The following is a 27,503-nucleotide window of genomic DNA, read 5'->3' on the forward strand; positions in this document are numbered from 1 at the left end:
ATGATATTAAAAAAAAAAAAAAAAAAAAGCCTGATCTTTTGTCTGTGCTCTGTGTTGGTTTTTCCCTCCTTATACAACTTTGGAAAGAACTCTGAATGCAATTATCCACCATCCACTGCGACCTACACTGGTGTTAGAGCTGCAGGCCACTAAATTAAGGGCGTGTATGTAGAGGAGGGGAAATGTGACATGCTCGGATGGTATTTTGCCCTCAGCTGCCTGCAGGCCGGCAGAGCTGGGCGGTGCTGGACCAGCCCTTGCAGCACAGTGTGTTGTTAAATCTGCTGTGAGATGGAGATGTTGGGTGAGCGCTGGCTTATGTGCTTTTGCTTGTGACGGTAAAGCAGCTAACATCCAACATCTAGAAATGCATGATGCTGCTGCTGGCAGGGTTAGTGATGTGTGATGTTTTTCTGCTCATCATACAATGAGCTGTCGACCTCCGGACCGGTGTGAGCTCGGACGGGACGTCCGGGCGGCCTGGATCCTCACCGTGACCGCTCTGATCTCCGCCCAGTCCGCGGGATGTTCACCGGTACCCTCCGACCCCGAGGTACTCCTGTCAAACTTAAAAAAATATATATATATATTCCGCTATTAGACCCGATTTACTACTGTTGATTTATGATACAGCCTAATCTTTCTTGAAGTAGAGTTATAGTTTCCCAGTTCTGTGATTGTGAAAATAAATCTGCAGTGCCCAAACAAAAGCAAACATTTTCAAATCACTAAGAGTGTGCCACAGTGATAATAAATTTATAGTAATTTAGATAAAGACGTGGTTTCAGACAGGTCCTTCCAAAATGAAGGATCACATGTATTAAAAGACGACGACGACGAGTCACCATAATCTCACTGTCACCGCAGTCGCACCTTCCCTTGGGAATATTACAGGATCACAAGTGCTTTTTTGTTTTGTTTTGTTTTTTGTTTTTGTTTCAGTTTTTTTCATTAGGAGTGTAATCACTAAAACACTGGAGATGTAGCCTTTAATTGGCATACAAAGAAGTGCCTTTTTAGGTTGTGTGTTGATGAATGCATACTTTTTTCTTTTTCTTTCTTTTCTTTTTTTTTTTTTTTTAAACAAATGAGGTGCTGTTTATAGGCGTATTAGCATGGCAACAGACACATGTCCACTTGACATAACTGAGACTAACAAGTCTTAAGTTATCAGATTACATCAGTTATTTCTGATATTCATTAAACTTCTATGGATTTAACAGAGAACAGAACTAATGAGAAGCAACCTAAAAATAAACAGGCTGTGTTTGCTGTATGTGTCGGGGTGTCTCAGAGTTATGGGCTTGTTTGGGATGTCATAGTTTAATTGCCTCACTGTGGTTGGGACTACAGTGGTTTAATTAGACGGTGGCAGTTTCTTGATCAAAGCTGTTATTACACATAGATTTCCACAACATTATTTATGCTCTCACATGGAATCAACATGGAAACTGCTTTATTCACTGTACTTTTCCCCCTCTGTATGTCTATAACATTACAAATAGATTTTTTTTTCGTAGCACATTCCTATTTGATGAAACACATCTGTCATCTCTCAGCATTTTAATTTCCGTCTTATGATTACCACATCTGTAGCCACAGCCGCTGCCTGAACACGAAGCCACATGAACACATGAAGGTGTGACTGAGAGATCATAAAATTAAGCTGTGAGCTGAGCAGATGATCTCAAAACAAAATACTTTTACAGTATTTTATGGGCATTAAAACTTCAAACTGTTCATGCCATGCACACATTCTTACAAAATAATACCTGTAAAAGTTTCTGTGGTAGCCCCAAGGGTTTCTCTCTCGTTTGGGTGGTCCAGCATCCCATACATCTTCCCTGGCAACCAGCAGGCATACAGTACATGTCACTACCTGACTTGCAATGACAATGAGATGGAAAATACCTTTATAGTGCCCCCTCTCCCCAGCCCATAGTAAGGCATGCATGCCTGGCTTCCAGTCTATGAAAAGTATCATGTTTATGTGATATGATCCTCCATTAGGATTCAGTCAGCGGCTCCAAATATCACCTTGCAGAATTTTAGAGTATGTGGCATTTCCAACTGAGAGGCAATTATGTTTAACGGTCAAAAAGTTAAATGTGTCCTGGCCCCGGGAAATAATGGCCTTGTCCTTTAGGTGTATATTTTTTTATTTCTCATTCTCATCTAAAATGTCTCTGGCAGGTTTTTCTGGAAAAGTATGGCTACCTGCATCAGGACAATCACATCCACAACCAGGCCGAAATGCAGTCAGCCATCAGGTGGGTGTCATTCATCCTGGAAGGACTGGAATTGCTCATCATGGCTCCTCTTCCAGCCCTAAACCCACTGATCCTGATGGTGTGACTGAGTGCCACTGACTGACCTAAGCTGTGAGAGTCTGAGATGTAATAAGGCATTAATGTAAGGCGGTTTTGACAAAATCTTTGCAGAAATGACACTGACCTGTAAAAACAGTAGGTTAGAATAAAAGATCGAGGTTAGTCATGCTGTTGGAAAAATGTCCAGTATTCTTTGAGTCAAACTGCAGAGTCAGTATCTTGTGCTGATCACAGTCTGTGGTCAGGGGGAAGGTAAGCTCCGTGTGGGACAGGCCTTGGGGCTGAAAGTCAGCACAGGGCAGTAAAACACACCCTCACCTCAGCACTTGGAAACCTTTCCTCCTGAACCCTCTCTGAACCGTCCAGGAATTCCAAGAACCTCGCCCTCTAGCCTATATACACACTGTACTACAAACAGGAATGACTTGAGGACTTTTGCTGTCAATGAAAGCTTCTACTCAGTCTTAGTTAGTTAACTGTATGCAGCTGAAAAATTTGTAACTAGTATCAATATGCTAATTTCATTTCAGACTGCTGTCATGTACACTGTGTCTCAACAGTTGTCTGAATACCTAAATTCTAGTATATCTGAATTCAGTCGCCACATGATCAATGTATTTTGTCTTTCTCCTTTGCATTGTGCCCCTCAAACTATTAGCCATACTGAAGCAACACCAGCATTGTTGCTATTTCTTGTTACTTCAGGGGTCTGGTTTTGTTTTATTTTGTTTTAGTAAGCCATACATTGTTTGTTCCAGGATCCAGTTGCTATTCAGTTCCTGTTGCTTGAGCTTTATATGGTTGCATTCAGTTAGTGTTGCAGACGAATGCAGCAAAGACCAATGGTTGTTCATGATGAGTGTCATGCAGATGTCTCCCATCTCTGCAGGGAGTTCCAGTGGCTGTCGCGCCTGCCCATCACGGGGGAGCTTGATCGAGCCACCCTCAGGCAGATGGCCGAGCCGCGGTGTGGGGTGTCAGATGAGGGCAGCCAGCAGCTCTGGGCTCAGAGGGTGAACGCCATCTTCACTGCAGGGAGGGACCATGGCGGGCAGCCACGGCGCCGCAAGAAGCGTTCTGCTTCACAAGGTAAATTTGTGTACCTGTGTGTATTCATGAAGCTGTGTTTGGGTGCAAGGAGAGCTCATATGGGGCCACTGTGAGTTTCAAGGCATGGCTCTGCAAAAAATGCTTTCACGAGGCAGGGAATTAAACTTCTGATATGGTTCTGCATAGTTGTGTATTTGTGTATTGTTGAGCAGGGCTGCATGGATGTTTTTTTTTTTTTGTCATTGTGTGAGTCTTCATGCACCTCTGTGTGTGAGAACATACATGCTTATGTGCACATAATTCTCATACTACTGTGAGAAATTTGCAATATCATTTGTGACCATGTATACTGACGTTTTCTGCCTTCTGTAATGAAGAGGTCTTAAAGTCCCAACAGGTAGCTGGGAGTGTCCAACTGTTGTAAAGTGAAGCACTAATGGCACTGAGGGTTGTAATTAAGGCAGGTGGTGTGTCTGATGTTGCACGCGCTGGCCCAGATGATCCCACCACTTGGAAGCAAATGTAGAGGTCCACGCTTTTTATTTTCTGGAATTCAGGAACTTCCATTCAACTCCTGTTTGGGCTCATTGTATCCAAACCAATTCCTCTGGGAATTTATGATTCCAAGTTTTATTTTCCCCCACAAATGCAGAGGCTTGTAATTTTGACTAATGCCGTAACTTTGTGTAAATCCCTTAAAATCTTTTAGAAAATTATGGGGACTCAGTTAATCACAGTTAATCAGATAATCACTGTCCCAATTTTCTGCTATAAACAGAGCACTAAAAGCACTCCTTCATTAGAAGGTCGCTGCAGCTTTAAATTGGCTCAAGACTGCAAGATTGAGGGTGGTTAAGAGTGGCTAAACGCTTCAAAATTTTTTGCAGATTACTTGAAGTGATTAGGAGTATTTTAGAAAAACCTTTGAGGAAAAACTATGAGGTGTAATTGTGCCCTTAATTTTATGAATCTGTGTGTGACAACTTGATTGAGGCCACATCTTCTTTTCTACCCCGAGGCGGCTCAACTATCAAGATGACCCACTAATAACGTCACTGGGGCGGACATGTCGGCCTAGGAAGCCCACATTACCTGGGCAGGGTCAGAGTTTGGGGTTTGTTTTCTTCAGTCTGTGTGAACAGTATGCGTCAGTGCCTTTTATGAGCTCTCTGTTTAGATGTCTTCCTTTCTCTGTGGCGCTCTCATTCCTCACCTCTCTTTTGTGAATGAACAGTAGCAAGCTGTCCAGTGACAGAGTCAGGAGAGGAGCCAGTGTTTTCTGCTCCCTCTCCCTCCCTCCCTCCTTTCTCTTTACGCCTGCCTCCAGCCTCGACTGTGAAAGCTCTGCATTCCTCCCTGTCACTGACGAGGTTGGCTAATGTTTTGAGAATGCGGCGCTGTCCGATGTTTGCCGCTGCCTCTTCGTGTCTGTGCCTGATATGTTCCATCTGCTACCTGGGTAAACACGTCCCTATCTGACTCTCTGGCTCAATTACTGGTTTTTTGGCCAACTGGCTGACTGAGTGACTGTTTCTGTGAAAACTTACAGGAGGCCAAACTTTCTGTCACCCTTATTCCAGCTGTGATGTGTGTGACAAGCAGCAGTAGTGTTATGCAGCCTCAGTAGCAGTAGTAGTGTTACCCCTTCGGGCAAAGCATCATTCAAGTCTCATTTTATATATCCATTGATGAAACATAACAATGCTGTAATTTGACTGTGAATGGCAGTGTTGTGAGGGGTCAGGCTGTGTAAACATGGTCTTGCCAGCTCTTGTACTGACACATCAAGTTACTTCATACCACAGAAACAGGAGACGAGTTTCTGCCCTGTAGGCCTGTCTGATTTGAAAAAGCCTAATGTAACTCTATTTGTAGGTAACTCTTTTTGTACTTGTGCTGTTTGTAACTAGACAGCTGGTTTAGCGGCATGACAAACCCAGCCTGTAGGCTATGACGGACAGGCTCTCTGCGTCTTCACCCTCAGCTGTGGTTTTGTTTTGTGTGAACGTCCCGGCTGCTGAGCCTCCTGGGCATCCATAACAGACCTTGACTTGTGCACAGAGGCCCGGTTAGCACCAGCTGGAGGAATCTGATGGTCGCTCCCGCCGATATTTGCGGAGCTGACATTCCATCACCCTTGTACGAGATAACCGCGTGTGTGTTTTCCAGAGGTGTGTAGCTTTACTCACACCCTGCCCTGAGCACTGTTAACCAGTTAAATCCCAATCCGGCATGCTTTGTGTTGTGATAGGATGTATGTACTTCTAGAATTTGTAGATTTGCTCCACTTCCTACTTTCTTTCCTTCTCTTTCTCTTTCTTTATCTTCTTCTTTTCCCCTCCGTGAATTGTCCCCTCACATTTTGCTGATAGCACATGCATACACACACACACACACACACACACACACACACACACACACACACACAAACAGACACACGCATAAACACAAAGTCACTGTAATCGAAATTTCGTTTACAGCAATTCAGCAGGCTCCTTGACACCCAGTGACAGACAAAATCCCTCTTCATCTCCAGTTTTCCCTCCGCAAACAATAACTGCATTTATCAGATGATCTTGGTCACTTCCGAATGCCTGTGATTCGCCCCCCCCCCCAACAAACTGCTGCTATAGAGAGTATAATACTAATTGCTTCCATAAGGGAAGTCGTGGAATGTCTTCGGTATCTGACTTCCTGGCCTCTGTGGTGTCCTGCGGGACCTCTTACTCTGCGGAGGTCTGGGATGGAGAGAAGGCGCCTGCAGTGAGAAGGCAAATCATGTGGCAACAAGCCGCTTTCAGCCGGGCACCCAGACGTCTGCAGTTAAAACGTGAGGCTGGGCTGGGAAAGCCAGGAAGAGCTTTCAGGTGTTGGGTCAGTGTTTTGTCATATTTAGACCATATCGCATCATGTTGAGTACTACCAGTTTCAACGGCCTGGCAGAAGGTCCCCGATTGTTATGGAAATGGGAAAAAGCAATTAAGAAATATGTCTGTGCATATTCTCATTCGTCCAGGTCATAGGCATCTCAAGGAAATTGAATCAGGTCAACTGGACCTCCATCTCCATCCGTTAAAATCAGAAGTCCAATGAATCAGGGGAGTTTCTTCAAGGCTGCATTCGCTCCCAATTTGTATTTGTGTATTTGAGTCACTGTGTGTGCATCAGCGCAGTGCAGTGGCTGTTCAGTACAGAGCAGCGTGTGACTGAAACAAATGCATGATAAAGCCAACTGTGGAAACCGTAATATGAGAGCGAACTGAAACACAGATTCTGTTTTATGTTGTGCTCGGTGTAACTGTGCAAACACTACACACAGGCACACACACACAAACACACACACACACACACACACTGATATCACTGTCAAGCCCGTGCCTTAATGGTTCCAGATATCCAGACATTTTTGCTCTCTCTCCAGGGTGCTATTGCAGAGGCAAATGTGAGGTCTCTAGGTAATTCATAGTATGTAATGTAATGCATACCTCGCATTGACCATAAAACCACAATCTCCTCCATCTGTCATGTGACTCTCTCCTTTAAATCACCCAACAAAGTAGAGGTGACATAAAAATAATTCAAAATGGAAGGAAAAAAACATATACATTCACAGGTCGCCTGCCTCTGTATAAGGCTATACAAATGAGAACCAGTGTGAAACCTCCCAGTCACATTTGCCCTCCACCGCAGGGCAAACATGTATCAATCATGTATTTAAATATTTGGACAACTTAAGTGTGTATGATTTATCGTTGCATTTTCTAGTTAAGCCTCAAGAGCAAAAACACCACCAGATAAATCAAGAGTATTGTTGTGGCGATGCAAGCTTCTTCCAACATCGTTTTACACAGTCTCTCCCAACATTCACCATCATAATGAAGCACAACTGCTTTGAAAATACAGTCAGTGCTTCCAGTTTTGTTTTTTGGTTCTTACTACTGCCAAGGAATTTATATTTTTATCCATATCAGCCAGTTTGTTTTTCAGGTTTGTTTGATATCCCAAAATTTATAGCGGGATCTTCATGGCAATTGATGTGATTTTGGTGGTCATCCAGATCTGGACTTCTGGTGTTGGATACTATGGAGAATTTTTTTAGCATTGATGGTGCTGTGATTGATTGTGCTCTGATTCTTCAAAATGTCCACCAGCTCCTCCGTCCTTCTCGTCCACTCCTCTGCCTTTGGACCGGGAGAGCCGGAGAGCCGAGCCGGCCTCTCCAGCTGGCTCCTCCAACCAGCTCATTATCTAATGATTGTTTCCTGCGAGGCAGCCTTTCTGTCTGGTTGTTGTGGATCTGTGCTGCATGGCTGAGTGTGTGTGTGTGTGTGGTTGTGTTGGCTTTAGGCCTCAGATTGCTACACTGTGTAATCCTCCGTATACATGAAGAGATTACAGTCTTGTAAATTAAAGAAGCGGTGAATTTCAGACCCTCTTCTCTCTATCCCTGAACAAATGTGCGATTCTGATGTTTGCGACATATGTAATTACGCCTAAGCTGAGAAACCACAGACACGTGTGGAAGTAAACTGTTTACTGAAGCATGTAGTCACAGTGCTTGTTAGTTTACCCAGCTGTGAGCTAACATGGTTAACATCCTATCATTTTGGATATGGCTGTTGGTTGGGGAGAGGCCCTGTGGTTCAAAGCATCAAAACATCTCTATTTAACATGAGATTTTTGGCATCTCTATATACAACAAAGAATATGCAAGATGTGAGCACATAGCCACTATAGTGGGTAATACTAAAATCCTTTGTTTACATGGCTGCTTTCAAAACAATGTTGCAAGGGTCCTACAAATGATGCTGCAACAAGGAAGAAATGTCTGTGAGGAGAGCAATAGAAGTACAAAGCTTGAATTGAAGACGGATCACATAAGAACAGCAAAAACAGAGATTAGTTGGGCGAAAAACATATTACATAAAACTCTCAGTGTAAAAATGGTTTTGGAAGGGATTTGTCAGAAATTTGCAACAACAGAGACGTAACGTACTTTTGACCTGTTAAAATAACAGCCCTGAAAATGAAAATTATGAATGGACAGTGGTGGGTCTTCCCAGCTTAAAATGAAAACTTAGAAAAAAGAAAGAGAGTTGGTGGGGTCACAGTCAACACAATCATGAACCAGATTTTAACACATAGCCTAAGCCCCCCCTCTTTTTTTTTATCACCCCTAACAAAACCAAACTGCAGACTAGAGTTTAGGTGGCTGGAGGTAATGCTTCGTTCTCTTTTCATTTTCATTGCTCATTTGTTCAGTGATTACATTTTGTTGAAGGATACAGTGTCTGCTCCTTTTATATGAAGAGACAAACATCAGCACAGCACCCACACATGATTTTTTCACATTTCTGTACACAGAAACATTTCCAAGGCACTTTGGCTCTGATGTTTCCACTCTTCACTTTTGGCTGGTTTGTTCATCTTGTAGTTTTATTTTTTATTTTTCTATTATTGCACTTATTATAAGTGTGTCTGGATAAGAGTGAATATTTAAAGAGCACTATTTGGAATTGCTGAGGGCCTATTGAATGGAGGACACTTGGCACTCAACTGACAAAAAATTTGGAATTAGCACATTTTTAGCACAGACAGTTTTTTGTGGTTGTAAAGTTTCATGAGGCTGTGATTATCCTAGAGGTCACAATAGGTTATTTTATAAAGTGATGTCAAGTTTCAAAAAATGCTCTCACTAAATTGAAATGGCTACTATGGCTGCCAACATCATCACACATGAATCAGAGGTGGCTTATTGAATCCACAAGAGTCTCAGCTCTCCAGTCAAACCCAATTTATGCAAATCCAAGGCTGTTTAGACCCCAGTACGCAGAAATAAATGAGAAATACCTCCCAACTCCTGCCTCTTCTCTCTCTCTCCCTCTCTCTCTCTCTCTCTCTGGGTGTGTTCCAGGTGAGAAGTGGTACAAGCGTCATCTGACCTACCAGATAGTGAACTGGCCTCGCCACCTGTCACCGGGTCCTGTGCGGCTGGCGGTGCGCGCCGCCTTCCAGCTGTGGAGCAATGTGTCCGGTCTGGTCTTCCAGGAGGCCCCTGAAGGTCCCGCGGACATCCGGCTGGCCTTTTACGAGGGAGACCACAACGATGGATCCAGCAACGCCTTCGATGGACCCGGTATAAACAGATCGTTAAGCATAGTTCTGCACAGTAATCACAGTGAAAATTATTGTGGTTACTACTGCCCCTCTCCTGACCTGCAGGAGGAACTCTGGCTCACGCCTTCCTGCCCTGCCGCGGCGAGGCCCACTTCGACATGGCCGAGAGGTGGACGCTCAACGGACACAAGGGACACAACCTGTTCATGGTGACGGCCCACGAGATCGGACACACCCTGGGACTGGAGCACTCTCCCGTCCGTCATGCCCTGATGTCACCCTACTACAGGAAGCTGGGCCGCAGCCTGGTGCTGAGCTGGGATGACATCATCGCAGTGCAGCAGCTGTACGGTGAGGGAACACTGCATCCACAGTTTGGGCACTGGTAAAGGGATTTAATTGAATAATCTTTAGTAAGTGGAAAAATACTGATGGGTCAACTTATCCAGTTTTTCTTTATTAATCAAAGAGGAAGAATGAAAGATGCAATCTAAAGGGATCGATGTAAATAGGATAATGTGTTGGGATGTAATCTTTGGCCAGTGAGGGCACATGCAGCACCAAGGTCACACATGTCAATTTGAGCACCTTCACCATTCAGAAATATTTCTTTTTTTCCACCACTTTTACGTCAAGTTAAAAGTACGTGTGAGGGTAATGAACAGGTGACAAATGTCTCACTCTGTTTCGCTTCAGGTTAGAGAAATTCTTGACTTAGTTGTTCATGGTGAAATTGAAGTTGTGTTTCTAAACAGCTGAAGGATTATTGGAATACATAATTTATTTAATACGTTCTACTTCAGTATGAAGTCAGACTTTCAGGGAATAGAAAAGGAGAGTATTGCATGACTGTCTAAATTCCTCCTGTATCACCCAGTAAATTGGGATTCATGGCACTGAGCTGTGAACAGGCTGGTTAGGGAGCCTGGAGGCTCACAGCTGCCGCTCAAGAGGGAACAGAACGTGAATTCAAACAGGCGGCATTTTAAGATCATCACTTAGCTCAGGTTTCCCAGTGGCTTTGGGAGTCCTTGAAGGTCTTTAGGTTTGAGAACAAAAGGCTTACAAGTATTTTGAAAAAGAATGGATTGACTTGGAAGCATGTGTTGTGTTGTTGTATTTTAGCATTTGGTAGTTCACAGTGTAGAGAGACAGGAGAGACAGCAGAGAGACAAAGGAGGATGGCATTCATTTTTTTCTTTAATTAAAATACAGCACCACCTGTTGTACTCTAGAGGTGGCGACATCACCAAGAACCCTACTCTTCACTCTTAGAGCTCAGACTTCACGGCGATTTGGACTTAGGGTTTAGTTACCTTTTAATCTGCCTCAGCTCTGTGGACTTCTGTCCACTCCAGGATCAACACCTGACATCCTGAAGAAAACACTGTCATGGATATTTGTGTTGATACAACAGGAGGGAACAATTCAGATGAACAATTATGTCAGGACTTCTTGTCATGACAAGATGAAGATAAAAAAAGAGGGCTTTGTTGTAACTTATTTGGAGCAATGCCATGTCTTATCCCACAGCATGACAATTTGTAATCACTGAATTTCTTTGAGCAAGATCTGGAATGTCACTGAAAAGTCTTTGTATTTGATGTCCAAGGGGTTTGGTGAACCTTTTTGTGTGTTATGCCAGAGATGAGCACTGGTGTAGTTGCAGGAAATGGAAGGGTCATTTGTTTTGTTTTTTAAACATTAAGATTCATTTTTAAGCAGTGTCTGTAAATGCCCTCGAAAAGATGAATATTGATCACAGATGATCAAAATATGAAGAACAGAAAATGTTTCTTTGTTCCTGTCTAAACTTCAGGAACAGTCTGATCTATCTGTTGTAGCTCTGTGGTAGAAAACCAAGGGCAGCAGGTAGAGTGAACTCAAAAATAACACATTACCTCTGCCCTAAAACAACCCCCCATACACACACATACACAACACACACACAATGACGTGATTGTACATTGTCTCCCCTCTCAGCAGTGCACTTATTGAATGACATTCAAGTACACACACACACGTGCACACACATGAAAGAGTGTTTACCCAGGAGTTTTGTCAGCTCTGTGGTGATGGATTACTAGTGTTACTGAAGAACAGATCCTGGGTTGGGTTTTGGAGCCTTGCGTGCGTCTTAATGTATGACAAACACAGTCGTATCTATTTACCGTGAGTGTGTGTTCCTCCTGGCATGTGTAAGACAGGTTCCCACATGTGCCGCTGTGGAGAGTTCCCTCACTGGCTGTGTTTTCACCGCAGCTAAGAAAATGATTTTACTGCAAAACTTACGTAACAGCATGTCTTTTTGAGATGTTTTATTGTAGCACCAAATGTAGCTTTCTACACTGCTGGACCCTGCTGTGCCACGGCACGATGCTCTGAAACTGCTCAATGCAGCACAAACCTGTAAAGTATTTTCCTGGCTTTAGCCCTAAAGTGGAGGTTAAGCACAGCTGCAAAGGGCCAGTGGTAACGCAGCCATCCATTCTCCTCCTCAGGCAGTTATGCAGGAATGTCTGCATGGCTGTCAAAATCATCCATTTATTTGGATAATTCAACTTTGAACCTGGCATCTTGCTCAATAGAAACTGGCAGGCAGGCCAAGCCCAGATGCCTGTACCTCTGTTTGATATGTGGAGGAGAACTGGCTGACCTGAGCTTCCCGTGGTGCTGTTTTCCAGCTTTCTCTTGTCACAGCCTCCCTACAGTAATTCACTCTGTGTCACCTTTAGGCACTTGTTTTCATTTTGACATCACTTAGATTCAGTGAAAACATTAACTGATTGAATTCTAGTTAAATTTTGCCTTAAGTAACTCCAAAGTTAGAAAAAGAGTATTTTTTTTTCTATAAAACATATTGCATATAACAAAGTCACATATATTCTCTGTATCTGCTGGCGGTAGCACTTCATTGAAGCTGTGTCACACTTACATTGAGTGAAATATTCAAACTCAAGAGACCATTATTTTATGGCAGCACCTTTACATCAAATGAAAAATGTGTAGATAGATCATTTTATACACATTTCCCAAACCTTGGGATCTCCACTAGAATTTAAAAATAAAGATTTGTGTGTTTGAACAAAGCTTGACTGCTCAGCCATAATGAAGCCACCCATAGGAGCAGTAGATCTGATGAGGTTCATGCCACTTAATGCCACTGTGATTCAGCAATAGATGATATTAATCACTGATACTGGACAGCAGTTAGTTCTAACAGTTAGTGTTTATATGGTCTTGGGAAAATGAGCTAACTGTACATAAAACAGTTTTTTCATCGGGGGAAGGAAAAGATTGTGTACCAACCCATGAACCCATGTATAAAGACAAATCCATGGCAGCACTCCCAGATAACCTTTTTTTTATGAGTTATCCAGGAATGTTCTCCTGGAGTCTTTATCCAGCGGGTTGAACTGGGTGAGGTGCAGCACGTCTTTGTCTTGTGTGTTTACCAACCTGATTTTCACCCAGTGGCAGTAATGCCAGGAAACGTCAGTAAACAGCACCACAGATAGACACAGACAAGCTCCCAGGAGTTGTGCTATGAAAATGTTGCACCTGGTCAAAGATATAACCATCTGGCAATTTATTTTTATATATTTAATTAACCTTTATTTAACCAGGAAAGGCTTGTTGAAAAAAATTTCTTTTACAAGAGCGTCTTTGCCAAGACAGGCAGCAGCTCAGATAACAGTGTCACAGACATACAAGAACATATGACAAGTTACAATCAAAGTAGGAAATAAATTACAGTCACAAAATATCAAAAGTATTCATCAGCCGTCATCACAGAACACTGACATCATGAATCAAAGAGAGGCAGTGTGATTCAGTCAAAACATCTGCAGCCAGATGTACCTGCCTCCAAATCTAAAGAGTGTAAAAAAAAAAATATATATATATATATATATATAAAAAAAGTATACCTATGCAAACCATATATACACTGGGATATTGCACTATTGAATTTTTGTAAATTTCTACAGATAGCAGTTAGATAATGCACAGTTTATGCAGTCCATGAACTCAGGATAAATAATAATAAACCTCAGTGCTCCATGGTGGACAGTACCCAGCGCATGCAGGCATCGCAAAGATGCATGCATGTTTATAAATAACCTCATCATAGTCGAGCACTGAGTTGCAGCAACCAGTCCCCTTTTAGCCTCAAAGGAAAAAATGTGTATCTGCATGTGTGTATATATATATATATATATATGTGTGTGTGTGTGTGTGTGTGTGTGTGAACCCTCCCTCATGCTGGCATCGGGATGTGATGAGAAGCAGATGTCTGACCAGCCTGAATATCTCAGTCTCAAGAGCCCCAGTGGACATGACCTCCTCTGATTGCACTGTGAAAAGAAAGAAACAATAGCTCACATGCAACAGCACAGAGTTTGAAATATTATTTTGTGGCAGCTCTGCTTCTTCAGATATCGTATGGCATGTACTGGGGATGACATGAAACAAAAGTCTTAAGCTTGACTCAAACCTACAACGTCTCTTGGATCCAATTATACCAGTGAGAATAAATCATAAATCAAACCATTATGCTGCAGATATAATATATTATATTACTTATTGAGAAAACTGAAGACTCATTGGGGTCTCAATTTCTTATCTTGAAGTCAGCATTTTTGCCACGTCTTTTCCCGGTGTACTGCGATACTTTACCAGGCTCTGCTGTAGTTCACTAGCCCGATAAATGCACACAGACACACTGTATGACAGGCGTAAATTGTACTGCATATGGATGTAAACTGAGCATACAGGGAGCTGGTGTGCTTGGGTGAAATCAAACATCATATACAAACCCTGCACACATGTACACACACACACACACACACACGTGTACAAGCGTCTAAATAGTGTATGGGTCCACGTGTTATCAGCTGCGGTGTATACATCTATTTTTCCTGCAATCTTCCTCCTCTTCTTGGGTGTGCTGATTTTATCCACCTCTTAGACAAATGTTTGTTCAGCTCCTTGCAAGCAAAATGGGCGTGATGACGTCTCAAGCACCACCAGAAGACAAATTATTTGCAATTTTTTTCTGCTTTTTCTGCATCGAACGCTCTCTATTCCTTGGATCTCATGAGCAAGAAATGTGCACGACGAAGCTATATAAACACAAATAAATACACGCAAGCTTGTTTTAGAGCTAAAAATGAATATGTTTGTTTGTGAAGACCAGTGTACACTGTCTCTGTTTATTTCCCGTTGCAGTACCATCTCCGCTGTCAGTGTACATCAAACCAGCCACATCCTGGGATGGACAATTTGAATGTTAACATTACCCAAGTCCTGTTTGACGAGAAACCTCTGTTTGTCTTTCCAGTTTGGAGGGTCATTTGTTCCCATGATGTCCAATTTAGAAAATACTGTAGCTGACTTTGGCATGGATGACAAATTAGATCGGTCGGTGCCATTCACAAGTCATTGCCTCTCTTCTTTACCCTTCTGCATGGGGTGGAGGGCCCAGAACCAGGTCCTGCTTGAGGATTTTTGCTTCATTCTCTCCACTGTCACCAAGTGCTCGCTCATGGGGAAGATTTTCGTTCATGGGATGAGCCAGAATCTGTTGGGTGTAAGATGCCTCGAGACAACTTCTGTTATGATTTGTTGCTATACTAATAAAATTGAGTTGAATTGAATTGCTGCAGTAACGCCCAGTCTGGCCTCAAACCTCACAATTTTTCTGTCATTGCAAATCTCTGTCAAACAAAAATGTGATTTCAAGGCAATTAAAGGTCACAGTGTTTTCTTCTGCCATAGCCCCGGATGCTTGTGAGAAACAGTTTGTTGGTGTTTGTGTACAGGGAAGCCGTTGGGTGGTCGCCCTGTGAGGCTGCCAGGCCAGGTTTTCCACGCCGCTCTGCAGGAGTGGGAGCTGGCAGATGCTCCCAGTGGGCATCAAGGCACAGCCCAGCCGCTCTACTGCCAGGGTGTCTTTGATGCCATCACTATGGGTGAGGTCCAACTAAAATATGTATGAAATATCCCAGCAAAATAACAGCAGTCAGCCACATCCTCTATGGTTGCTTCAGAGAACTGAAAAACAAAACCCTGCAGCAACAGTGGTGGGACCGCAGGATTATTGTAGTCATCTAAAGCACATCACTTTGAAACCACTGGATACAACCATATTAAATATTTTCCTAACCTTTACCCTGTAATGTAAAATTTGCATTGTAAAAATAGGAAAGAAAGCACAAATTTTCATGTGGTTGTATTTTTGTGTGTGTGTGTTCAGACCAGAATGAGACAGTGCTGGTGTTTCGGGGCAGTGTGTATTGGACAGTATCAGCTGAGGGAACTGTGAGCGCTGCCCTGCCCCTCCGTCAGCGCTGGCCACAACTCCCTCTGGCCATCGAGGCCGCTGCCTTCTCCCCACTGGACTCCAAGTGGTACTTCTTCAAAGGTACTGGAGCTGCTGTGGGTCACCAATCTCCTAAATGTGTCACAACCTTTTTTTATAGAAGACATATCTCAGCCTCACCTATCTGCAAAAGGTCAAAAATGTATATAAAGTGTCTTTTAGAGGGGGGAAGTGCTATTTAAAGGCACTATATAGCCTCACCTATCTCCCAGTGCAAACAAACAGCTTTAGTTAATGCCTAAGTGCTAAAGGCCAGCTGTTAAAGGGTCTGCTCAGGGCCAAAAACATCTTCAACAGAGGCTCTGCTCTGGTGTGGCCCTTAAATCATCACCACATTTCCTGTTCTTTATGTTTGTGAACTGTAAAAGACACTACTGATACTTGTGCAGTAAGTTATAATCTAATAAGTAGCATGGTGGCCTAGTGGTTTGACATGCTGTCCCATAACAGAGCCATCCACAGGTTTGATATGGGACATGTACCCCTCACTGTTAAAAATGCATATTTTACTGCCCCATTTTCGTCCCCCCATGTTTTTATGTTTTCACCATAGTTTGCATGGTAAACTAACTGACCAAGTAACCAATGAAACTGATGACAAGCCAGGTAGCATCTAGCAAACATGTAAGTATAAATATGAAACCAAATCAAACACTGATATCGAGCCATATCAGCACATAGAAGTACATCATCAGCTAATTGGTCTACCCTGAGTAATGTGAGGTTGCGTTGGAAATTAGTTCTGAATGGGTGTTTTATTGTATGCTAATACAAGCTGTCACACTATTCAATATTGGCATTTTGTTGATTCTATTTGTGGTGCCCAGGGAAGCGGATGTGGCGTTACACAGGCAGCAAGCTGGACCCAGGCTTCCCCAGGAAGAGCAGTGATCTGGGGCTGCCCCGCCACCCTGACTGTGCCTTCTACTATGCCCCTCTGGGCCACTTGGTCCTCTTCAAGGGCTCCCGCTACTTCGTTCTCAACCTGAAAACGCTGCGCTCTGAGCCCTACTACCCCCGCAGGCTGTCTGACTGGACCGGAGTGCCACAAGGGACAAATGGGGTGCTGACCCGTCCTGACGGGCGCCTCTACCTCTTCAGACAGCATCAGTTCTGGAGGTTTGACCCTGTCAAGGTGCGAGTCACCAGGGAGGGCACGTGGGTGCAGGAGCTCAGCTGGACTGGTTGCAGCAACACTCTACTGAACAACAACATCCTTTGACCAGCAGAGGGAGCTATAAGCTTCAGAATAGTGCAATTAAAACATTGAGAAACTGAACCTTGACGTTGATATGCTTTATACTGCAAACACAGAGACTGTTCAACTTTTTCCATCCAAGACCCAAGGTGAGCTGATGTGCTGCAGAGGGAGCCTGGCTAGGTAAACCATACCACTACACCTGGACTAAGCAAAAACAAGACCCACTTGGCTCCTGACCACTATTTATACTACAATGCAATGAATATTCCTATTTACAAATATACAGTTTAGGCTTTATTAGTTAATATCATGAATGGACTGCATGCTCTTTTCAATCAACAAACCAAGAGCTGTTTTTGTTCCTGTGTGGAAAATTTCGCACCCCATTTGGAATCATGCTCTTCGATGTTCTTCTCTCCTCTCGTTTGCAAGCCAATGGACAAACCAAAGGATATGTTGTTCTAAATCTCCTTAAGCAGTGATAATGTAACATATTTGGGATTTTGTACAAATAACTATTGCCAACATTGGATTGCACTTTTGTGTTCTGTTCTGTATGCAAGAAACATTTGCATCTTCGAACCGCTGCTGCCTCCGTCTGGTGAAATTACTCCATTACAGAATAGACTTGTTACTCCTGAAACTATCCTTTTTTGTGGGGTGCTAGTGGGGGTGTTAGCCCTTATGTAGACACTATAGAGGCATTACAGATTGCTCTACAAAAATCCAAGGTCAAATTTGAATGCAGAATATTGCAGGTATATGGAATGCACCCTATCCTACCACCAGGACGCCCTGAAATGACCTCATTAGGTATCTTGTGTCAAGATCCACACTTGCAGTTCACACTGGCCACATGAACAGGAAGCTCTGTGGGTCTGACAAATAACGAGACCTGTCTGTGTATTGCTGTCGAGTCAGTGCCTGTACGTTACCAGTCTGGTATTACTTAACCTGAAAGTCATAACGTGAGGACATTTTTTAAACTGACATGGAGTAAAACCAGGTAACCTGATGCAGATAAATGGTGGATGTTATTGCTCACGTACCAGGTGACATAACTGTTAGGAACAGTGGCAGAAGACAAGAAGTTGCAAATGTGATGATGAATGGTGTCTATATTTTTACCAAAAATGAATCTCTGTGTGGTTGGGGATTGATGGAGGGTTTGAACACAGATGTTGGGCTGGAACGGTGAGCAGGGAAACATTCTCAGTAAACATCTGACCTCATCAGACTACCAGACTACTAGAATTCCTTGTCTTGATTTTTTTCATCATGATTGGCAGACTGGCAGTCCTCCATGCCTGGCACTGCATCTGTAGATCATTGTTCAGCCCGCTATCCACTAGTCATATCTCATCATCAATTTTCAGGACCAACCTAAATTATTTTAGTGTAAAGAAGATGTTATTCTTTGTATCTGACATTTGGAAGCATCATTGTCAGGACACACCAAGAGTTAGCCCTTAACAAATGACAGATAATAACAATATGACAGATCTGTTCTACCCATCCTGTCCTTTAATACCTAGAACACATTTCTCTGTATCATTGAACATTCTGGTCATCAAACCACAGATGGGATAGCAACTCATACTGTCTGACATCACATGCATGAAAAAATGCAATGCAAAAAAATGCATTCAAAATTAACAACAATGCAGTTAATTCTTCCCATCAGTGAGTTGATTTCAGAGGGTCCTTGGCCCCATTTAAAGTTGATTTTTCAGACAAGAAAAATGAAGTACCTGGTTTTGTTGAAGAGAAAACAAAAGTATGACCTGAGTAATGAGGTTTGATGATTAAATGCATAGTTTCTTCTCTTTACGTGACAAAATAATTTTCATCACAGCTCTTATGTCTAAGCAGCTGTATCACTGCACTCTGTCACAGCTGTACTCAACCAACATTTCAGAATTCCACTTTGCAACAACTGCATAAATTGTGAAGTTTCAGTTCAGTTAATCCCTCACTGTAGAACCTACAGCCATACATCATTTAATATTTCTGAGGTCTTACGACGCACTTGGGTTATTGGCCTTTTTTCTAAACTGGCCTTGAGACACCTTGTGCATTTATAGTATTAGAAGATAGTATTAGAAAATACGTTTTATACTTCCTGATCTGACATTTGTCCAGTCCAACTGTGTGTTAGTTGGACTGTTAGTCCAACTAACAGTTATTCATGAAACATTGCTATACTGTCTGAGGAAAAAAACTGTTATGTTTGATATCAGATTACAATGCAGTAATTATGAAGGTCTAGTTTAATATACATTTAAACAAATATAACAAGGATCTAATTTTAAGTGCAATCACAGAATGTAATCCAAGGTCACCAGGCTCATCACACTGAGCAAAGCTTGGTGTCAGAAGTGGCACACAGACAGAGTCCCTGTGCTTCATTGGAGATGGCAATCAGGATAAATCACAGAGATAAATTGACTCAGGCTCAAAACTCCAAAGAATATCTTTGTCTCTTTCAAAAACAATCAACAAATAAGAATTTAATGCCATCATGATGGTAAAACTAACTCGTCTCACTGTAGTGTATTATGCGTGATGATGCCCTATGAAAGACACCTAGACTTAAAATCACGCACACATTTCCCTCATTTTGCTATTCACAGGGCTACATTTTAAGAATTAGAGCTGCGCAATCATTAGTTGAGCCTATAAGAAAATACATTAGAAATTACACATTATCATTACTGGCATTGTCACAGAATATCACCAAAGTCATACCACCATTGGAACCACTGGGTTTAGACCATTACGCCATTACATTATTGAAATTTATCGGACGAGCCAAACCATGTTAAGGACCAGAAATCAAGAATGACACATTTTACTTGAACCGACCCTCAAGTCCTCGGCTTAGAGCATCTCTGGTCCTGTTCCTCAAAGGCTGCAGCCTCCTCAGTGTGAGGAGGTTTTCATTGCACTGTGATAATTACCACCCCACGTGGTATAGTGGAACGAACTCAGATGAAGAACTCATCCACTGGCTCTGCACTGTGTGTGCGTGCTGGCAGAAGCTTGGCACAGGGCTCAGCTGTAGTCCTATCCATCTCTACCACCTGCCCTCTGGAGGGACTTTGTCCAGCTGCTACTGTCCTGCTGCCACAGCCCTGCCCGGCTGAACAGGCATCTGCACAACCAGCAGAGCTCTGGGGTGTCCTAGAGGCTCCCTGAGGGAGTGTGCGTGTCCTGGACAGACATTCACTCAGCTCCTTGGCCAGACCCTCCAGAGCTGAGGCTCCAACAGCTGCAGGCCTCTCGGAGCGAGGAGCCATCAAAAGGTCCACGGAGGAGGAGCGAGTTATGTTAAACCCCATGTCAGAGCGAGATGAGACAGGGACTCCTGTGTCTACATTGGTCTCAGGCTCTTCCTCCTCCTCCTCCTCTTCCTCGAGGAGGAGATGTGATAGGGAGCGGGAGATGGAAGGACGCAGAGGAGAGTCATGGTGATTGGCACTCGGGGCCGGGGCGGGGCTGCTGCGCTGGGACGAGTAGCAAGAGCTGCTTGGAGGAGTGCTGCAGCAACTACCTGAGCCAAAGCTCTCTCCTCCACCTCCTCCATACATCTTCTCCAGGCCAGGGTCAGGGTACGTTCTGTGACCTGGGAACAACCGCAGAAAGGCCAAGCAATGTCACTAAACTGGACAATTAAAAACCTTTGCAAAGCATCATTTCTCATGACAATACAATAAGAATAGATTTGAGGTGTTCTCTTTACATGCAACTAGAAGTCAAGGTATCTGAAGAAGACTGTAGGTGCTTTCACAGTCACATTTTCAAACCAGGCATAAGTGCACCAGCGGTTTCACCTTCATTTCCAACCCTGCTTGGGACCAGGGTTGAAATTTCCCTCTGTAGTGTGAAAACAACAAGGTTGAGCTCACCCTGTGTTGTCAGCCTTAGAAGGAACAGCTCATAACAACTGATGTTAATATGACAATAAACTAATTTTATTCAGGATAATGGAATTGGCTGGCTACATAAAATAGTTATTATGCCAAGAGCAATTTGGTCTGATGGTGAAATTCGCCAACATCTCGGAGAGAGAAAATATTCAAGGACAGGCTTTTTACTGCTATGATATACATCGACTACAGGTTACTGTCGTTATACTGTTATCAGTACCTTAGACATCATATTTGTCTAATTATTTAAAATGTGTGCCTCTCAGCCAGGGTTTAAAATAATAAGTATGAAAATCCTTCTCTGACCCCAGGGTGAGTGTAAACCCATGGATCAGTGTTTAAAACAGATGTGAAAAGAAGCAGGGTTGAATTCAGGGTGAGTTGCCCCTGGATGACCTCAGGGCAACTCACCTTGAGGTAAAATGTATGAGTGTGAAAGCATTTTTTGATCCACTCCAAACAACTGAGGAGCAGTCAAGGAAAATTAATGGTTACACTACTTGCCAGTGAACTTTCCAACAGCTTTTTATCACAAGTATTAAGCTTTCACTTGAACGGCAAACTTTCCGTGTTGAAGTCACTGTCTCAGACTAATTCTGACTCATTATGACTCAGGTCAAGTGTGCAAGAAACCTTCCCTATGAAAAATGTAAATGATTAAAAAAAAATATATAGCAACTGATGAGGGACTAGGAACAATGTGGAGAGATTAATGTCATGAGTCAGGTCCTCATATTTTATGTGGTGGTCTTTAGGATGGAGCTGGCTGACTGTAATGTACCAAATGTATGCAGCATGGTTAACACATAGCCTTGTAACTACAGCCTCCACATTCCTCCATTCAGTTACCTTGCCTGTGTGCTGGCCAGGACAGCGGCGCGGTAAGGCTGCAGGGCTGTGCGCCGTGGCTCTGGCTGGGTGTGTGTCCTGAGCTCCTGAGCTGCAGTCCTCGAGGGGACACACTGGGGCAGGGCAGGGGGAAAGCACAGGTCAGAGGTCGCTGAGGCTGAGCCGGGGTTTTCACCTGCGGTACAGGGGGACAGGAGGAGGGGGGTTACGACTTACACCAGGGCTGGGGAGATTAAAGCAAGATAAGCAACTCTGATGGAATTATCAAACACGCGTCCGACATATGGCTACTTCAGCAGCTTTAAGTTTTTCTGTGAAAGGCCTTAGCTAGATGCTTTTGTACTTTGATTATGGCAGAAAAGACTACATTAGAGTGTTTTTTTCTGTCTGGTGATATTTTGTCTTTAGCTTTAGCTGAACGCTACAGAAGCTTTGAATATGGTATTGATTATGATTTCTCTCACAGGTATGATTTATTAGGTTATTATTCATAAGGCACAGCCCTGGCTTAATATTATACATCTCAATGCAAAAAAAAAAAAAAAAAGGGTGGAAAGTTTCTTGAGCCATTGTCAGAAATGTCATGAAGGGACATCATAAAAGCAAATCATAATGGTGCAAGAATAAACTACATTACATTAAAATGCATAACAAGAAATAAGGAATCTTCATCAGAAATGAATAGCAATAGTACAGTTAAAAAATAAATCCTAAATAAAACTGCTGTCACTGCCCTGCAATGCACATAGAATTGCTGATTTGAGCTAAAGGCAAGCTAGCTAGTCTACTAGGGATGTCAGTCGATCATACATTGAACACCGTGTACAAAAATCCCCTGTTTCAAATCCAGATGTTTTAGCAAGACAATGAACAAAGATTTGGCTCTTTGGATTCCGTATGCTGTGAGATAATCATATAGTAAGCCATCCAGGAGAGTGCTGTGTGTTTACAGTTAATATAGGGCTGCCTCAGGCCTGAGAAACCACTGAGGTATGACATACCTCACCATTTAACCTGGCATAAATCAAAATGGAGCTGGTTTTCCATTTAGCACGTTTACTTCATATGTTAAACAAAGAGAAGGACAAACTAAAAGACACGGTGTGACCGTACAAACCATGCAATAGTGAGTTATTGTGCTGCATGTAAAACCTACAATTAAAAAGCACAGACTGAACAAGGACATACACACACTCGCGGACAGGCCATTTTAGGGCACATGAACATTTTAAAAAACTGAACACATGTTTTCAATGTTCTTCATGTACACTGTTTATGAAGTGCTACAAAACTGTTATATTGTAACTTTTTACTGCTAGGGTAAAACTAGGTCTGCTTTAAGCCGAGTGTACCTGGAAGAGAACTTTGTTTCCATCCAGGTCTTCTGTCTGCCAGCGCGTAGTGCTGATGGGAGTACAGGGGTTGGGTAGCAGGGGAACCAGCTGGCCGATTTCCTCCACCCTGAACTGTAGCACAGCAGAGCTGCACGGCTCCACCCGAACCCCTGGTGACAGCTGCTTCAGGGCCAGCTGCAGGCACAGGCCTGGCTCTGTGAGCCAGGGGGAAATGACAACAACATAGAGGCAGATAGGACAACAGAATGGAATCAGGAGGGATGTGTTGGGGACATTTTTTAGTGTGTTGTTTATTCTTTCAGTGTTGCAATGTAAGAAAATGTCCATTATAATAAGAAATCATTAAGTGGCATATTCAGCCTTAAAATCTTGTTTTCCTTTAAACAAGAGGAAAAAAAACTGCTGATGGTGTGTGATAGAGGTTAGACAATATATCAGTATTCACAGTCAAAACATGTGACAATATGTATCACAGGTGAAAAACTAATTGGGACATTTGTCACATTTTATTCTGCTTGTTTAGCATAATTTCACAAATTTTACAATTTCACTCCATCAGAATTAATTATTTTTCATGAAGAACTTAGTAATAGTAATTTTTAGTGAGCCAGTGCCACTGCTAGAATGATTTGTGGCTTAGAAGTAGACAAATTTTGCTCAGGCAAACTTTGTTGTCATTTATTTTTTATTATTACATTGTATTATTCGTTTATTCTCCAAGCCGCTTATCCTAATTAGCAGGGTGCTGGAGCCTTTCCCAGTGCTCACTGAGCGGAAGGCGGGAAAACACCATGGACAGATCGCCAGTCCGTCACAGGGCAGACACACAGACAGACACACTCATGCATATATTCACACCTAGGGGCAATTTAGTATCTCCAATTCACCTGACTTGCATGTCTTTGAACATTGTATCATGGTTGTATGAAATTGTGAACCCGATGTATCACACATCAAATAGTATAATGAGATAAGAACATGGCTCATACGTAATCGAAATATCACTTGACTCAAAACAGTTCTCAAAAGATTTGCACTGATAACAAATGTGATTATGTCATACATTGCCTGTCTTTTACCTTTTTTTGAAGAAAAAAAAAAAAAAAAAAAAAAAAAAAAGACTCAAGATTGGATAAATGACTTGTTAAGATGGATATTTTTCTCAGAGGACCATTATTCTTAACAAAAGTGATAAAGTAGTCCTCATCAGAGACTTACCAGTGTGCAGAGTGAACCAACAGAAGCCCGTCTTCTGCTCCTCTGCCTGTCGCTGCAGCACGGTCTCATAGAGCCGCACAGCATCCTCATAATTGTCATAACCACTGTACAGTGTCACTCTCAGAATCTCCCCTCCGCAGTGCACCGGCCGCACCCCCCACACGGGCATCCCAGCCCCTAGGGTGTAGAAGTCGCGGCTGGGCAGGATGTATGGCCGCAGCATGGCGCTGGCTGGAGAGCTGCTGGAGGTGATGTGGACCCCTCTGGTCCGGCTGCCGCAGCTCTCGGTGTGGTGGTACTGCCAGGGTGGCCGCTGGAAGAAATCCAACACCCGCAGGATTCGCTCCTCCCCGTAGGCCTCATGGAGGAAGAAGGTGACGGCCAAAGATGGGTAGTCTGAGATATTGAAACAAATTTGTCATTTCAAATTAAATAACTCTGAAATTGGTTGTGCTGTCACATACCAGACTCCATTGGAATACACTAAAAAATGGCACATTAGCTTAAGCCTACATCTTTTTACAAAGTTTCTGTAATGAATGGATGGTTAAAATTGCAGCATTTTGGTTAACAATCCATTTCCTAATGATGCACTTATGAAAAGAAACTTTCACATATTTTAGTTGTCTAAAAGGTGGATGCATTGTGTTTTGCTAAAAGGACTGGGTGATATCTTGATATTTAATCAATATGGATATGGGACTAAATACTGTCTGAGATTTTGAATATCGCAATATTGTGATATGGCATAAGTGTTGTCTTTTCCTGGTTTTAAAGGCTGCATTACAGTACAGAGATGCAATTTTATGAAATTATTACACTGCTCAGGTGGCTATACTATTTGCCTCAACCTGCCTGGTCACCATATCCATCTTCTAATAACTGTTTATTAAACTGTTTATTAAAAATCACACTTGTGTGTGAATATCTCCTGAGAGTGCCAATAATCATCCTTACAATAGTGGTGCAATATTGATACTGAGGTATTCAGTCGAAGATATTGTCTTTTCTTTTGTCCATACTGCACGGCTCTGTTTACTGGGGATGCTCAATACACCTCTGGTCTCCAGCATGTGCAATGAATTTACCCAAATACATAAGCATATGAGGGTTTTATCTCTATCAAATACAAATAAAATAATAACTCCGAGAATCATAGCTTTTAATTGATTAAAATTAATTATTTCGAAGCTTGTGGAAATGAAGGTCTTGGGATCCATTCTAAAATCCATTCATTAACTTCTACAGCAAAATTCATGTCAGGAAAAGCTCACCAGCTCCTGAAAAGTTGAGATAAAAGATTTTCATCCAACAGCAGAGATAAACCTGGACGTGTACCTGCAACGGGACGGAGGCGGGAGCGGGTGTAGTCCCGGAGCGGAGCGGCCCTCTCTGACACATGGAAGATGCGCAGGCTGGGGCAGAGCCAGCGCAGCAGGCGGTCCAGCGTGTGCTGCAGGAGCAGGGAGTCTCCGGGGTTAGCCAGGAGGTGCATGTTCATCAGCAGGAGCTGCGGCTGCGGCTGCTGCTGCTGCACACGCCGGGCCATCAGGTCAACTAGGGCCACACACACACACACACACACACACACACACACACACACACACACACACACACACACACACACACACACACACACACACACATTAAAATATGTAAACACGGGGAGAGTTTCAGAAGAAACTACAAGCTGTTTGATGTAACTTAGTTATGCTAGCTATGGCATAACGGTAGGCTACTCACTGGCGGACGTCGACATCCTACTGCAATCAGATCTGAAAATGAAATAAAATCAGATGAAAAACTAACCAAGTGAGCACACGATTTTAGAAACAATTTTGACATTAAACTGACCGGAGCAAGTAAAAAAAATCTGTCTCCATCTTGTGGTCGCTGGCAGGTTTGGAAACCTGTGCCTTCGGTCACCATGACAACACATTAGCCCTGTTGTTGGTAAACGTACACTGAAAAACACTAAATTATGACAAATCGCGATCAACCGTTAACTCAATAACGGCAAGCTATAAAATGTACTCAACAGTTAAAACACGACAAGCGATGTAGGGATTAAATAATCTCAGTCCCATTAGAATACAGTCTCATCACCGCAAACACAAGTCAGTACGTTACCTTTGTATGACCAAAGTTAGCTAAGTTAGCTAACAAGCTAACGCGTAGACAACTACTCACTCGGCAGTTTCAGCTCCGGAGTCCACGTTTTCATCGTCGGTCCTCTTAAACACAGCCGGTCTTCGAAGCATGGTCCGACGCAACTTTTACAGCCCGTACTGTCTTCTGGACAAAACCCCAAAGTGGTAATTTTACATTGTGCAGCTTCTCCGGTCCAAGTTGAGTGAAAGGCTCCCTTTTTGATTTCTCTCTCTCCAGCCCACAAACTGGTGACTCTGACTGGGACGCTGACGTCACCAGGCAAACATGTACCGTTAGGTTATTATACCTCCTTGATCATTTGGGAACCGGGCTAAATTATAATAGTAATAATACGAAATACAAAATAAAAAGGCCAAAAAAATCCATACTCCACATAGGAATAAATAGCTGTAAGGCTCCGTTTAAGAAGTCTGAGAATCGAAATAATAGGCGAAAGGGACTATAACTGGTGCTGCTTAAAATCTAAAGCCGTCTATAATAATAGCACCAGATGGCTGGCGTTAACAATATGAGAAGACAAAGGAGAGACCGTCCAGACGGGCTGGTCAGAATTAAAAGTGCATAGGAGGAGGTGTGGACGGGAGACTAAACCCTGGAAATTAAGCACGTCGTCTGTTAATGCTTTGTTAAGAGCTTTAGTGTGGGTCGCTTTTGTAGAAACCTTTTTTTGACAAGCCTCTAGTTGTTATGATATAGTGGTGACCTACATGATTCCTGAAAGTAAGCACAGATCCATGTGAGATGAAACCCTATACACAATGCTCTCACAAACCATCCATTTTAACATGCTCGACATCAAAACTACATATTTTCTCATGAAGATTAAGATAGTCTTGGAAGAAAAGTAGTACTTCCACCTCAGCATACTGTAGTAAACAACGCACTGTAGCCTTCAGAGGT

The 27,503-nt window shown here is 42.9% G+C and overlaps 2 protein-coding genes across 3 annotated transcripts; one reads left to right on the forward strand and one right to left on the reverse strand.

The window, feature by feature from the left end:
- Positions 1 to 273: 273 nt before the first annotated feature.
- mmp28 (matrix metallopeptidase 28) lies at positions 274 to 18,374 on the forward strand. Its single transcript, XM_030067154.1, has 8 exons — positions 274 to 553; positions 2,194 to 2,270; positions 3,220 to 3,419; positions 9,295 to 9,516; positions 9,603 to 9,848; positions 15,320 to 15,469; positions 15,754 to 15,921; positions 16,707 to 18,374. Exons 1-8 carry the CDS (start codon positions 428 to 430, stop codon positions 17,099 to 17,101), a joined length of 1,584 nt encoding a protein of 527 aa, XP_029923014.1. The 5' UTR covers positions 274 to 427; the 3' UTR covers positions 17,102 to 18,374.
- Positions 18,375 to 18,564: 190 nt separating this feature from the next.
- On the reverse strand, positions 18,565 to 27,138 carry fam124b (family with sequence similarity 124B). Of its 2 annotated transcripts, XM_030067152.1 has the most exons (8): positions 26,622 to 26,715; positions 26,286 to 26,375; positions 26,175 to 26,206; positions 25,770 to 25,988; positions 24,432 to 24,827; positions 23,211 to 23,407; positions 21,859 to 22,033; positions 18,565 to 20,705 (listed from the first exon to the last, which is right to left on the reverse strand). In XM_030067152.1, exons 2-8 carry the CDS (start codon positions 26,312 to 26,314, stop codon positions 20,068 to 20,070), a joined length of 1,686 nt encoding a protein of 561 aa, XP_029923012.1. In that variant the 5' UTR covers positions 26,315 to 26,375; positions 26,622 to 26,715; the 3' UTR covers positions 18,565 to 20,067. The 2 variants fall into 2 exon arrangements, with proteins under 2 accessions (XP_029923012.1, XP_029923011.1); XM_030067151.1 differs by lacking the exon at positions 26,286 to 26,375 and having other exon boundaries at positions 26,622 to 27,138.
- Between the last annotated feature and the right edge of the window lie 365 nt (positions 27,139 to 27,503).

The sequence above is a fragment of the Myripristis murdjan genome, chromosome 13 (genome assembly GCF_902150065.1).
Source record: "Myripristis murdjan chromosome 13, fMyrMur1.1, whole genome shotgun sequence".
NCBI classification, from domain to species: Eukaryota; Metazoa; Chordata; class Actinopteri; order Holocentriformes; family Holocentridae; genus Myripristis; species Myripristis murdjan.

Coding starts and splice junctions, on each gene's coding strand:
- mmp28 (XM_030067154.1), top strand. CDS start 428: ATGAGCTGTCGACCTCCGGACCGGTGTGAGCTCGGACGGGACGTCCGG. Junction 2,271..3,219: donor GAAATGCAGTCAGCCATCAG/GTGGGTGTCATT, acceptor CCATCTCTGCAG/GGAGTTCCAGTGGCTGTCGC. Junction 3,420..9,294: donor GAAGCGTTCTGCTTCACAAG/GTAAATTTGTGT, acceptor GGTGTGTTCCAG/GTGAGAAGTGGTACAAGCGT.
- fam124b (XM_030067151.1), bottom strand. CDS start 26,692: ATGCTTCGAAGACCGGCTGTGTTTAAGAGGACCGACGATGAAAACGTG. Junction 24,828..25,769: donor CCGCCTCCGTCCCGTTGCAG/GTACACGTCCAG, acceptor TCAATATCTCAG/ACTACCCATCTTTGGCCGTC. Junction 23,408..24,431: donor TTGGTTCACTCTGCACACTG/GTAAGTCTCTGA, acceptor CCTGGCTCACAG/AGCCAGGCCTGTGCCTGCAG.